This window comes from Enhydra lutris, unplaced genomic scaffold, assembly GCF_002288905.1.
Source record: "Enhydra lutris kenyoni isolate GAN:26980312 unplaced genomic scaffold, ASM228890v2 scaffoldscaffold19, whole genome shotgun sequence".
Lineage (NCBI taxonomy): Eukaryota > Metazoa > Chordata > Mammalia > Carnivora > Mustelidae > Enhydra > Enhydra lutris.
This window is the reverse complement of record NW_019154103.1, coordinates 7,283,922-7,298,550: the sequence shown is the minus strand read 5'-3', so window position 1 is coordinate 7,298,550 and position 14,629 is coordinate 7,283,922. Positions and strand designations below refer to the sequence as shown.

At 38.7% G+C, this 14,629-nt stretch overlaps 1 protein-coding gene across 1 annotated transcript in view; it reads left to right on the top strand.

The window, feature by feature from the left end:
• The window catches only part of LOC111148302 (acyl-CoA thioesterase 12), a 47,207-nt gene that overhangs the window by 541 nt on the left and 32,037 nt on the right, over positions 1 to 14,629 (top strand). The window contains exons 2-3 of the mRNA XM_022504793.1: positions 7,096 to 7,165; positions 12,649 to 12,709. Coding sequence (XP_022360501.1) covers positions 7,096 to 7,165; positions 12,649 to 12,709 — 131 coding nt within the window. The remainder of the gene's footprint in view (positions 1 to 7,095; positions 7,166 to 12,648; positions 12,710 to 14,629) is intronic.

Here is a 14,629-nt window from a genome sequence, read left to right as displayed (position 1 = left end):
ATTATTTAAGTGAGGACCCCGAGAGCTTTTGTTTATGTGGGTTATTTTTTTGATGTTGACTATATTCAAAATCTTTAAAAGTTAATTCATGTAAAAAGAACAAGAATAAGCCCATGACATAGTTTTGTTGAAAAAAAAAAAAAAAAAACACTACATTTTCAACAATGATAAAAATATACTTAGAGGCATGGTACTGGTTTACGTTTCTGCACCTCTCTTTAATGTCTGGTTTGAGAGGAGACTACTCACTTCTCATACCGGCTCCTGCATTCAGTTTGTGGCTACAACACCTTTATTTAAGTCTCGTCTCAGGACATTTGCACCTGCTTCTTATTTCACTATTATGCTCTTCTCTTGGCCCTTTTCTGTCGTTATATCTCAGCTTAAATATCCTTTCCTCACAGAAGTCTTTTTTTGGCCACCTGCTTACATTTCTACCCTTTAAGCAGTTTGATCACAACGCCCCTTTTTCCCCCTTCATGCCACTTAGCAAAATCTGTAATTATTTTGTGTATGGATCTGTTGTTCACCTCTTTATTTCTTGTCTGGCTAATTAGCATGTGAACTGAAGCTAGTTCTCCAGTGCTTAGTAAGCTCTAAATAAAAACCTGCTTTTATGGATGGGTATGTCGGTGACAGATAGGTCCATACCTTGGAATCTCATTTCTAAAATGAAGTCAGACTTTGCATATGGCACTTTACAGACTCAGCAAATGTACATTTTGAAGGAAAATATGTTAGGATAAACTACTAGAGCTGGAAGGAGCTTAAAATCATTATCTTAGGACTCTTATTTTACAGAGGACAAAAGTAAAGCACAGATGATTACAGAACCCTGCTTTTCTCACCGAGCATCAATAGGGTTTGTAATCCCCCGTGTGTAAACCACCCACAAAATTCAGTCACATATTTATGCCAATCTGCTTGTTTGTTTTCTGTTTGTTGATAGGTCTGTTTGGTTTCTGTCTTAACAGTTTTTATCAGTATTTGAGGTCGATTATAATAACATAAATAATGGAAGCATGAATATAAAATTAATTCACATGTAAGAGAAGTGTAAAAGTCATTGAGGTTGCTAATAATAACGATGCCTATTGCCAAGGCAACCGAATATATTATGTGAATCTTGAAGTGACTTTTAGTTACCTCATTTAGTGCCTCTGTCCTGTAAAGGATAAACAGTTGGCCTCCTGCAACTGTCACAAAAATTTCTTGGGAAACTCAGACCACAGATTGATTCAATTGATAACCAGTTACTCTGGATGAATAGGTAGATTACTAACAATACATTAAAGAAACCTTTAAGATACCATTGGTTTGGACACATGGAGATAACCTGTGTTCACCACCCCATGGTGAGAAGCACCACATAAGCAAGAGACATTATTTAGCCAAGGTGTAACAGAATCTGTGGCAGAGAAATGTTGCACCATAGTGCTTTCCTTTATAAAGCAAAAACTTCTTTTCCTGGCATTTTCCTGGCCAGAGTTCCTTATTGACCAGCACTTTTTTACAGCCACTTACTATGATAAATAGTGATCACATAGTCATAACCCCCAAGGCACGGCCATGACTCCCAGGCACTGCTAGACTCCAAAATATCTTCTCAGTATTTTCAGAAAGATTTAATATGTTCACTATTATTTTGGCATTAAACCCATTTCTGTCAGTAGCCCCATTTTTTCTAGTTCCTTAAGCCTAGAGGACTGATGTTGTATCTGAGGGATCCTCCACCCTCCATATCCACTTCTTATTTTGAAATGCCACAGACTCTCATTTCCTTCTGTTTCATTTCTGAATCTCTCCCAGGGTTCACTCTCTCAGGAGTGGCATGCAAGCCATCCAGTTGGGCAGGTCAGAAATCTTGGAGTCATCCATTCTTGATACCTCTCTCTACCTGGCTTTCCCCCATACACATTCAAACCATGAACCAAGTCCTGTCAATGTTACCTTCAAGGAATCACTCAAACCCACCCATTTTACTATGCTTCCATTACCACTGCCCAGGCCAAGCTACCATCATCCTTCATGTGAACTTCAGCAGTGACTTCTAAATTGATCTTCTCCGTTCATTCTTGTTTCCTCTCCACCCCGCATCTGAAGTTCTTGAAGGTGCTAATCTGATCGTATCATACCTTGTTAATCTTCCCCGTTGTCTTCCTTATTAAGGGCTGTAATTAGCTAGCATGGGAAGTATCTCCTATCAGAAGAAAAAGTCACATAGATAACAACTATAAACTCTGGAAAAAACATTGAATAAAAGCTACTTTTGGCAACTAGCAAGTGAACAAAAGCAGATTTAGAACATTTGGAAGTCAACACTTAGAAGAAGAGAATGGTACGATCTAACTTTGTTTCTTTTTTTTTTTTTACTTTTTAATGACTTTAAGCCTGAAGAAAGACTCCATTCGTTGCCAACTAAATTTCTGATGGAAAACCTACAGACATGCTTATTTGAAGAACCAGAGGATTTGGGGGAAATACAGCTACTGAAATGTGAGGAGGAAAATTCAAGAAAGGAGTAAACCAGAGAGGCAGCACCCTAAAATCTGTTTTTTGCTCAAATCTCTGGCGAACCTTGAATTATATATGCATAAGAGAAACTCCAACCTTCCTAGATAATGCCAAAAGAACTAAAAAGGGCTATCCCAATCTCTAGGAAGACAAGAGTTTTATAGTTTGAGTTTAGTTAACTGCTTACTTGGAAAAAAAAATAGTACTGTTCAGAGGAACATGTAAGAATCCACGATTTATACAGCGTATCACTCCTAATGGCTATGATACAGTCCAACATTACTTGATATACAAAGAAACAGGGAAATATGATGCATTTTTAAGTGAAAAGATAACAGAGATCAATCTCTAGATGACCCACGTGCTAGAATTAAGCTTCTGGGGTTATGTAGCAGCTGTTATAACTGTGCTTGAAGATGTATCAAAAACTATGATCTAAAGAATGAAAAGATAATAAGTTTCAGTAGAGAAATAGAAACTAAAAAAACAACAACAACCAAGGGGCGCCTGGGTGGCTCAGTGGGTTAAAGCCTCTGCCTTTGGCTCAGGTTGTGATCCCAGGGTCCTGGGATCGAGTCCCGCATTGGGCTCTCTGCTCAGTGGCGAGCCTGCTTCCTTCTCTCTCTGCCTGCCTCTGCCTCTCTGCCTCCCTGTGATCTCTGTCAAATAAATAAATCAAATCCTAAAACAAACAAACAAAAAACCAAGTGGAAATTCCTAAACTTAAAATTACAGTATCTGAAATTTTAAAAAAAATATTCACTGGATAGGCTTAACAACAGACTGAAGGGGACTAAGAGTGAGTAAACATAAAAGTGGACAATAGAAATTATATAGTCTGAAGAAAAGAGAAAAAGATGAATTTCAAAAATGAACAAACAGATTTATGAAAAAATGCTTCCAAGTGTGTAACATACTTGTCATTGGGGCTCCAAAAGAGAGGAGAAAAAATATGAAGCATAAAACAAATATTTAAAGAAACAGTAGCTGAAATTTTCCCACATGTGTTGAAAGGCATACATTTACAGATTGAAGAAGATCACAGGATACCAAGCAAGATGAATACTAAAAAACTCACATCTGAGTACATCACAGGCAAACTATGATGAAAAGAAAATCTCGAAAGCAGGCAGAGAAAAACACTATGCTACACCTAGGAGAATGATGCTTAGAATTACTTCTGACTTTATCAGAAACATTGGAGTCCAGAAGACGGTGGAACAATATCTTTAGTAATAATTATAAAACTGTCAACCAAGAACTTCAAGGCCCTGTGCCTAGTCCATTCTCAGCCAAGCCTTCAGCCTTACCAGCTCTCCTTCTTGCTTTCTGAATTTTTTCCCCAAAGATTTTTATTATTTATTAGAGTGCATGCTCAAGTGGGGAGAAGGACAGAGGGAGAGGGAAAGAGAGAATCTGAAGAGACTCCATGATGAGTGTGGAGCCCAAGTCAGGGCTCGATCTCATGACCCTGAGATCATGACCTGCGTTGAAATCAAGAGTCAGGTGCTTAACCAACTGAGCCACCCAGGCACCCCTCTTGCTTTCTGCATTTTATCTTCAAAGACTTTGATCAGGATCTTTGTATATGGTGTTCCCTCTGCTCATTGTGTTCACCTTTTTTCTGTTCTTCCTCCCCAACACATCTGTTTCAGTATTAATCATCTTTCAGATCTCTGCTGAAGCATCCCCTCCACGTGCATCTTCCTGACATCCCATCTATGTCCAGTTTCTCTGTTACAACTCCCATAAAAACCATGTTTTCCTCATGGCACTTAATTCATTTTGTTATTACTTACTCATTTTATTAATCCCTGGTTTCTCCACTAGACTCTGAGAACAGAGATCATGGCTGTTATATATTGCCACCCCCTTACATAGATGCTAGCATATCATGGGTCTTTAGTCAACATTTGTTAAAGGAATGAATGAATGGAGATACCACCACTTTAATCAGTCATCATCTCATACCTGGATTACAACCATTTAACTAGTCTGCTACTATTCCCAGCTGTCTCAGTTTCTCCACAAAATCAGTAATAGCTTTAGAGTTTCTCCACTTTTATTGGTAAAGAAGGACAGTCATTGTATAAAGGACAGTCAAAATCAAAAATCAAGAGCAAGTTCGTCCTATTGAACTCATAGATAACACACTTGTAAACAAAATAAAAACTGCATAGAAACACATGTAAAAATTGTGGTCCTATGTTGGTTCCCCATAGTTTTGTTTTTTGTTTTTAATTTAATGACCCTTAAAAGTCTATAGGGTAAACCATAAATTAAGCCTCTGAAACCCATATCTAGCTAAGCAGATCTCTGAAGAGTGTTCCTTGACTGCTCTTTTCTGGGAGTTCCTATTGTTTCTGTAGTCAAATCCACTATGTAGAACAATACAGTTGATCTTTCTAAGCCTAAATTTCCCCATTTGTAAAGTTAAACTAAAAATGATACCAACCTCGTGTAACTGACATGCATAAATACACAGCTCAGTGCCTGGTCAATAATACGTGTTTGATAAATGGTAACTATTATTATGATAATGTTTGTTCATGATCCCAATCTACTATAATGCTATATGTTATATATATAACATATAAATTATATATATATGTCATATAAATTATATATAGTGCTATATATATGTGACAAAATTATATATATTTGTACATACATATATATAATAGATGCTTGATATATACAATAAAAATTTAGCCTTGCTGATTATTGCCCTTTAGTTATCATTTAAATCTTTCAAAATTGGTCACTAAGGTTGACATACGTGATAATGGTTTCTTAACAAGAATAGTTTAATAAACTCAACATCCTGTTCCTTCATGTCAGGTAAGTGGGATGAATGTCCTTTAGGTACTCCTTAGTTAATGTTTTATAGCACATATTTGCAAGGATCCAGTAGTTCTCTGAAAATATTAAGCTCCAAAAGGGCACCGACTATGGCTGGCTCTCTAATTGCCCCCGAGTAGACTTGGTAAGAGATGGGACTGACTCAGCTCAGTGTCTGGAAATCAGTAAGGATTTAATCACTAAGGATTTAATTCCTGTTAAATCAGGAATTTAACAGGTGTTTGACACACTGAATTCAGTTGAGCCCAACTTGAGTATTTCTAGAGTCTGATACTTTTACATTCCCTTCCTCTCACTGAACTTAATAGCTGGGAATCCAATCTTCTGCTCTCCATCCCTCATACACAGAGTGCTGCTGTGGTTACCTTTTGGTAACTCAGTTTGCATTATGTGCATGTTTGGAAAAACAGTTCATTATTTCCAACTGGTAAAACCAAAATTCCAGTTTTCTGCAAATGACATTATATGACAGAGTGTCCTAAATAACCTGCTTTCTGGAGTATTTTCTTGCCTCTTTTTATCTCGCATGGTCAGTTATTACTGCAGTTAAAGTATCCACATGAAGAAGACAATGTCCATGTAATTTACCATCTCTTCCATCATGTGGAAGCAGGAGCGATGTCTCCAAAATTAAAATGGGGTTAGAAGTTCCTAAAAAGCCAGCACAATCTGTTTGGATTTTAACTGTTCATCAAAATCAGATTTTGGCAGAAGCACATGTTCACATTTTTCCTGAAGAGAATAAGTTCTGACATTTTTTTATATAAAACAAAAAAACAAAATTGGGACACCTGCGTGGCTCAGTTGGTTAAACCGCTGCCTTCGGCTCAGGTCATGATCCCAGGGTCCTGGGATTGAGTCCTGCATCAGGCTCCTTGCTTGGCAGGGAGATTGCTTCTCTCTCTGCCTCTGCCTGCCACTCTGCCTGCTTGTGTGCTCGCTCACTTGCTCTCTCCCTCTCTCTCTCTCTCTCTGACAAATAAATAATAAAATCTTTAAAAAAACATAAAACAAAACCAGTAATCCAAAAAAAACCACTTTAACGGATTAAATGCAGACTTGGAATATGGACATAGCTAGAGATTCTTCCTTAATCTCTTTCCACCCTATTTAATACTGTCCTCTCTAACATAATTAATACATACTGAATTTGATAATAATGAACAATAAATATTGACTAAATACCTAGTATGTGCCGAGTATTTCTCTGACACCCAGAGAAGCTGCTGTCTGATTTGGAGTATGATCTCAGGATCTCCATACTATTCAGTGCTTATACATGTTAACCGGTCAAAATATATGCAGCTTCTGGTTATGTGGGATAATGGATACAGCTTTAATGCATTGTTTTTAAAACAAAAGGAGGGTAGTATCTGTCAAAATATTTGAAGTTGGCACCAGTGAACTAAAATTACTATTTCAATCGCTAGATATACTAGGTATCGGTATTGAATTTCAAATCAAAGACAGTGTAAGTTAAAACTTAGAAGAAAGTACAGTCATTTCAATGCAATAGAAACACAACTTACAGAGCTGAAGAATTGTAACTGACCCAGGTCTCCCCCAAGTGTGTACTCCCCCAAGTACCCAGAGTGGTACTTACCTGAACCAGAGGATGAGCTACTAGAATAAGTCCATTTAGTTTTTATTTCTTTTCCCTTGTGCTGAAATGTTTAAACATAACTATTGATGCAGCCCATTTTCATCTGTTTTTTGAAGCTGAAAAACATGCCGGGGTTTCCTGTGTTACAGCCTCAGTGGATGACATACAATTTGAGGAGATGGCGAGGTAGGTGGCATCGCTCTACCACACCTGTCTCCCACGCTTATTGGTTTGTTTACAACATATATTTGTGGCACCTGTGCTCATTTATTTGTCGTCAGTGATCCAGTTTGTTAATAAAATCACTAACAGTTGACCTCGTGTAAATCAGTAGAATAGTAATTGCAGGACCTACTTTTAGTAAAGACTTTTAAGTGTAAATTCACAGTCCTGATTTCATGGAGAAATAGCTCTCTAAAAAAATGCATTCTGGTTTGAGACAGAGCAAGATTTCTGAAAGCTGCCTCATAATGGCTTTTTCCTCAACTAGAAGAATAATTAATGATAATAAGCAGGTCTGTGGTGGTGAATTTCATCATTAGGTTGTTGGTAAACATTAATTCATCTTGAGTACAGATGTTAAATTAGGAAGAACATATTATGTGAGGGAGTTTGTATGTGCTTTACCATCTCTCACTGCAGAAAATTTCAAGATCAACGAAGGTTTCAAACATACCCAGAAGTAGAGAGATTGGTATAGTAAATCCCCATGGACCATCACCCAACTACAACAATGACCAACTGATGGACACTCTTGTTTTATTAGCACCGCCTGCCCCCCCCACGCACCTGGATGACTTTGAAGGAAATCTAAGGCATCATCTGTGAATATTTCATTATATATTTCTATATGATAAGAGCTCTTTTAGGAAACATAATAACGTAATCACAGCACCATTAACAGAAATCGTTATTCCCAGTGGTCTCCAAAAATGGGTTTTTTTTAATTAAACAATTGATTTCTTGAATCACGATTCAGTATGGTTGATAAGCCTTTTCACATATCATTTTCTCTTCTTTCATTTCCCTTAGTTTATTTATTAAAGAAACCTGGTCATTTGTCCTATAGAGTTTACCACATTTTGTATTTGCTCATTGTATCCCCATTTAAGGTGTTCACCCATTCTTTGTATTTCTTGTAAAATGATAGTTACATCTAAAAATTGATTTGATGAAGTTTTGATGTTTTGGTAAAGCCAGTTCTTATCAAGAGCACATAATGTCTGATGATCATTACCTAGAACATTATTTCATTAGTTACTGATAAAATGGTGATATGCCAATCCTATCATTTCTTCTTCATTTATTTTCTCAAATATTTGTGTAGAGACCATTTGTCTCATTAATTACTTGGTTATCCTTAAGCAAAGTTTGTCTGGGAAAGACAGGCTTAATTCTTTTCCTTTATTTAATATCATCATAAGCCCATGGACTTCAACATAGTTGATACATTTCAGTTTAGGTGTAGATATTCTTGTGGATATTCAAACTGCCTTGTCTTTGAAGAGTGGGAGCTTCTTCAGTCTGGTTCCTAAGTTCTCTGGACATAACCCCAAAGTTAGAAGTCTTCAATAACTTCTTTACTTTCTGGTTTGACGGGGTGGGCTCACCTTTTACAAAACTTAGAGTCATAAATTTCTTCAAAAGAAATAGTAAAAAAAAAAATAGTAAGTAGAGATCACAATGTGGGCAGAAAATGTACTCATTTATAAAGGGTTGGTCAGTATTTCTAGGTTTTTTCCAGGGGACAGACTTAAGAATGATTTGTTTTTTAAAGGGTTTATTCTAATACCTGTAATAAATTGGATTGTATGGTTTTACTTAATTTCTTTGATTTTATGTTTGTATCTCTGTTTTTTGTTTTTGTTTTTCCCTGAATATCTTGATCCTTGAAGGCATGAACATAACTAACAAGGAAAAGGAAGAGAGAAGGCCATCTGTTTCTCGTCTTGGATGGTTCTCAAAGACCGTGGGGGTAGTTGTCACGGTTTTCAAGCCCTGAGTAGTCTTGTCCAGTGAGATGCTCAGTCTGTCTCTCCAGGCTTACTCTTACATTTATCTATTTGACATTTATTTATTTATTTAGATACAAACAAAATTAAGTTTAATAAAACCACGTGGATGAAGAAATTACTTCTTCAAAACTGACACAGAAGAAATTTTTGGCAGGAATTAGAATCACAGACATGGCAAGACCTTTATAGATCAGCCCGACCTTCTTTTTTGTACCAAGGAGAAACTGAGGCCTAATGCCCTGAGCAAACCAGGGGACTGAGGGTGCTTTGAGCCTGGATCTTCTTAAGCTTAATCCAGTGCTTTCCCTGACCCACTTCTGTGGGGTTTTTTGGAACACTTTTCAAATTTTTATTGAACACTTCCCAGTGGTTCTCATAGGTAGCTGGAGTGTCACTGATAGAGCTCTGGACATTCTAGAGTCTTATAAAAGCAGATAAAGTTCCAGTGACTAAGCTCACATACTAGCAATGGGATTTTTCCCTGAAGGAGAAAAAAATTACATGGGTTTGTATCTCAATAAAATTACAAATTACTACGAATCCAAACTTGTTTAAGACTAGATAGAAGCACCATTATTAAATTTAGGAATGCCAGTGGTGTGTTGTAATAAAATATCTATTATATATTTTCCAAACTTAAATTCTATAAAATAGACTTAACTAATGACCTCATCAGTGAAATGTGCATTGCCATTTTGCTCCATTTTGCTCCATTTTGCACCATTTTGTGTTTCTGTAATCAGAAAGGATTTGTGGCCACTAACATCATGGAAAGGGGCCTTCTTTTTTTTTTTTTTTTTTTAACATGGGACCTGAACCATAAAAAGAGAGAAGTGAAAGCTACATATAGAAAACCATATAATTTGGTTATAAACCATATTGGATATTTTTAAAATTCTCAGATATTTTTTGCCTATACAAAAAGTACTACTCTGTACTTCGTAGGATATACGAATGATTATGGTACAATTTTGGAGTGTAGCAGTCACTAAGTCTAGTGAGAGCAGACAGATACATAATCATCAGAATAGAAAGCATGACAGGATGCAGGCCTAGAGTGAAATATAAACTCCATTTTCTGGGGTAGTTTTAAAAGGTGCATGTTTTGACTGGAGAATCAATGAGAGGGGTGGCATTTAATGTGTGCCTCAAACAAGGTATAGATTTTCATCTGGTGAATAGGAGAAGGACTTCACATAATGAGGTATGTGCAAGAACCCAAGCATGAGGCTGAGAAGGAGCAGAAAGTGCTCAGGAAGAGCCTGGTCTGCAGAGAGGTGAGCCTCCAGCAAGAGACTGGGGCCGGATAACAGAAGACCTTGAATGCCATGCTGTGAAACTGGTTTTCTTGAGTTGAAATTCTTGTCATTCCATTCATCTGACATTCAGCGTTGAGAGTTTCATTTGGTGGACAACCAGATTCTTTGGAATTCCCTTACTTTTATTTATTTTTATTTTTTAAAAAAGAGTTATTTGTGAGAGGGAGAGAGAGAGAGATAGAGACAGAGACACCACACGAGGGAAGGGCAGAGGGAGAAGGAGAGAGAGAATCCCAAGCAAACTCCCCACTGAGCATGGGGCTCCACATGGGACTCAAAAAGGGGTTCGACCCCATGACCTCGAGTTCATGACCTGAGCTGAAACCAAGAGTCAGACACTCAACCGACTGAGCCACCCAAGTGCCCCTGGAATTCCCCTACTTTTAAAGGCAGGACAGTGCTCACAGAAGAGACAAAAGTGGCCTGTGCTTCCCCCTCTTCAACTGTGACTGACAGGCATAAGATTTTAGTAGTTGGTGAGTACAAAGTACTGTTGTAGCTTTGGAGAGGGACTCTAACTCTGCCTGGCACTATTACTGTGAATCTATCCTAGAAAGTTGACTGAACAGAGCTAGGAAGTTTACAAGGAAGATATACAAGGGAAAAAACAAAATTGATTTGGGTTTGTGTGTGCTGCATGTGAAGATTAAGATAAATTGGGTGGTGTGTGTGGAGGTAGCTAACACTGAGACTAGTAGAGCCTCCATGACTATTAGCAGAATCTGTTGAGAAAAATTTGGAAATAGGGCTCTGAGTTTCAAGAATGAGGTGCCGGCTAAAGATGTAGGTTTGAGAATCATTTCTATAAAGATGACAGGATCATGGACAAGAACAAGGTCTTCTAGAAAGAAAGTGAAGTGAGAATAGGACAAAGGACAGAAATTTAGGAGATGTCTACACTGAAGGGATGGATTAAGGAAGAGAAATCAGTGAAGGAAACCGAAATAGAAAAGAGAACACTGTTTTGGAATGCAAGGGAAGATAAAGCTTCCTGAAGAAAGGCATTGAATGAGGTGAGACGTTGGATTAGCTGTTAGTAAGTGACTGTGGAAGGATCAGAAGTGAGATGTGGAGGCAATAGCCAGATTTGAGGGGCTGAGAAGTGAATGGGAAATGAAGCCCTCAAACTTTGGCCCCTGGAAAAATCATCTTCTTTGAAGGCCCATCTCAAATGTCACCTCTCCTGTGACTCCTTTCCCAAGTTTTGTATCCCAAGATAATGAATTAGCCTCTTCTTATAGATGCTTTTGTATTACTCGAGCCTTTCTTTTTCAAGAAATTTCATAGCATTGCCCTTCATCTGTCTATAGACTCTGTCCCAGGTGAAGACTGGTCTCCTTGGAGTCAGCAACCTTATCTTGCTCATCACTGTATCCTGAGGTCTTAGCTCAGTGCCAGGACTAGTTGTAACTCAGTAAACATTTCCTAAATGCATGAGTTAGAAAAAGAAAGTAGTATTTTAGGAGAAGAGAAAAGATTTTGAGATAAAATAGGGTTGAGAGAAAGATCTTTAGAAAGAAGTAGCCTTGAGCATTTTCATAGACTGTTAAGAAGTCAGGGGAGGGGCAGAGATTGAGGAAAAGGGAAAAGAGCTAAGCAGGTGGTGGGAGGGAGGACGGATAATGAGGGGGTCAAGGGCACGGGTACAGAAAGAGGTCTGGAAGAGACGTGTCTTTCTTCCTCTGAAACAGAAGAAGAAGAAGAAAAGAGAGAGTGTAGTTTAACTTTGAAAGCAAGGGAGAAAAATTGAGCAGGCTTACAGTGGGTAGACCCTAAGGTAAAGGGGACAGGAGGTAACTGGGGGGCCAGAACCCAAAAGGTCTGAAACAATTTCAGATGGTATGACCAGGAGTCCTATAATCCTGGAGAGTGAATGAATCCTCCGGCCGTCCTGAGGGTCCGTGTAAACCTGGTGAAATTGATCTGTTTGACGCTTGCTCATTTGTATCCCATTTATTTGTGAACAAACATTTAAAAATAAGTATCAGTTGTATAGGTTGGCTTGTGTGTTTGTTTTAACTTCTCTCAAGGAAACAGCTGTGATGTAATCCAAGTATCTGTTGCAGATATTGGAAGTCATTTTGCAAACCATTTTGCAAAGGCCCTTTTCTGTTTGAATAGAAGTAGTCAGTGAACACACAGGTGGTTTACAGTGACTGGGGTCTGTTTTTACAGCTGCCTTTTTCTGTTATCATTAACCCGAGGTTTCATCTATGAACATTATCAGCATGACACGGGGGGACTGCTCTATGGCACGTCCATTTAGGTGAATCTTTTTAAGTCTGAGATGAGCTGTGCTAGGATTACTAAAGTCCCTCCCTCTCTTTTTAACTAGAGTTGGACAAGTTATAACCATCAAAGCAAAAGTTACCAGAGCATTCAGCACAAGCATGGAGGTAAGTGACCTCATTTCTCCTGACTATGGGTGCCCATCTCTTCAGAAGACAGAGGAGGAGTTCTGGAATAATTTGGAGTGAGATTCTGAATTTCAGAAGGTCCTTGAATCTGTGGTCAGGCTTATAGGTAAGTAATAAGGGCCTTGTGTTTCCCAGCCGACTCTGCTACCAAAATTCAGTGTGACGCCATGCACTATTTCCACAGAGAAGGGTACACAGAAAGTAAACATACAAGGGAGAAGGGCACTCTCCTGGTTCTTTGCAAAGTATGGTTTTATTTCTTAATTATTCTGACTCTCCTTGTTCTCCGTCTCTTCACCTTCTCCTGGAAACCAGCCCCATAATTAGCTAGTTTTTGAAAGGCAGAGTAATTGAAGTGAGAAGGGAAGTTTAGAAGATTTCTCTTCTACATCCACTTGGTTTTGATTTCTTTACTATAGTTGTGATAGCAACTATTTTCAGAGGCTTTTGGAATCGCTGTCCAGGTGAAACTAGCAGGAAAGGAGTTACTGGCTCTGATATTGCAACTTCTAGGTTGGTTAGTACCAGTCCCTTTGATCTCTGGACACAGAAGACAGGAAGGGATTACATTTGTTGGTTAGGCCCACAGTAACAGAGTCCCCACAGACTAGGTGGCTTAACCAACAGACATGTATCATGTCACAACTCTAGAAGCTTGAAGTCCTAAACCAAGGCGTCAGTAGGGTTGACTCTTTCTGAGGACTATGCAAGAGAATGTGCTCAGGGCTCTCCACTGGCTTCTGGTGATTTGCTGATGCCTTTGGATCCCTTGGCTTCTGCTCCATCAGCCCTATCTCTGCCTTCCTCTTCGCATTGTGTTCTCATGGTGTGTGTGTCTGCATCCAAATTCCCCCTTTTTATAAGGACATCAGCACATGGGATCAGGAGCCCCTCTACTCTGGCTCATCATAACCAATTACATCTGAACCACCCTGCTTCCAAAGTAAGGTCAGGTTATAAGGTGCTGGATTTGGTGGGGGACACCACTCAACCCATACTGCTCTTCAATAGAACTGTTTGGCAGTAACCCTCCCTACTTTGATGGCTTTACCCCAGTATCCATATGAACAGGACACAAAACACTTGAAATCAGAAGAGAAATGTTTGTGTTAAAAACCAGCTCTCTCAGGGCTCCTGGGTGGCCCAGTGGGTTAAGGCCTCTGCCTTCAGCTCAGGTCATGATCCCAGGGTCCTGGGATCGAGCCCCACATTGGGCTCTCTGCTCAGGGGGGGAGCCTGCTTCCTCCTCTCTCTGCCTGTCTCTCTGCCTACTTGTGATCTCTGTCAAATAAATAAATAAATAAATAATCTTAAAAAACAAAAAAAACGAAAAACCAGCGCTCTCAGCACCAGTTAGGACGGCGCTTTCTCAGCTGTGAGCCCTGACGTTTGCCCCATGGTAGCCACTGGGCTTGGCCTCTCTCCTGAGGGCTAGTGCTCTTCTTTATATTCAACCCAAACATGGATAACAGCTCCTTTTCCTCTGTCCTCTTCCTTCTATTCTCGGACACAAGCTAAATTTGCCACAGGGAAAAGCTACAGATAACACGATGCCATTTTGTCCACATTAACTTGGTTATGAAACCGAGAGACTGAAGATTTTAAAAAGTTGTGGCCCATCTCTCCAACAATCTACAAGGCATTCATGAGTATCTTGTTTCCAAAGCATATTCAGTAACAACGGGATTAGAAAATGCTTGTCAGATAATGCCGGTTTCTAAAATTACAGTATGAAACTATAAATGCAGTATGTGACTTTATGTGTGCTTTATATACATATACATAAAACTGGAAGAAAATTCACCTAAACATTAGTAATTATTAGTCTGGGTGGTGGGATTGCTAATAATATTTGCTCTGGATAATGAGATTCCATTTTTATCTATTTTTATGTTTACC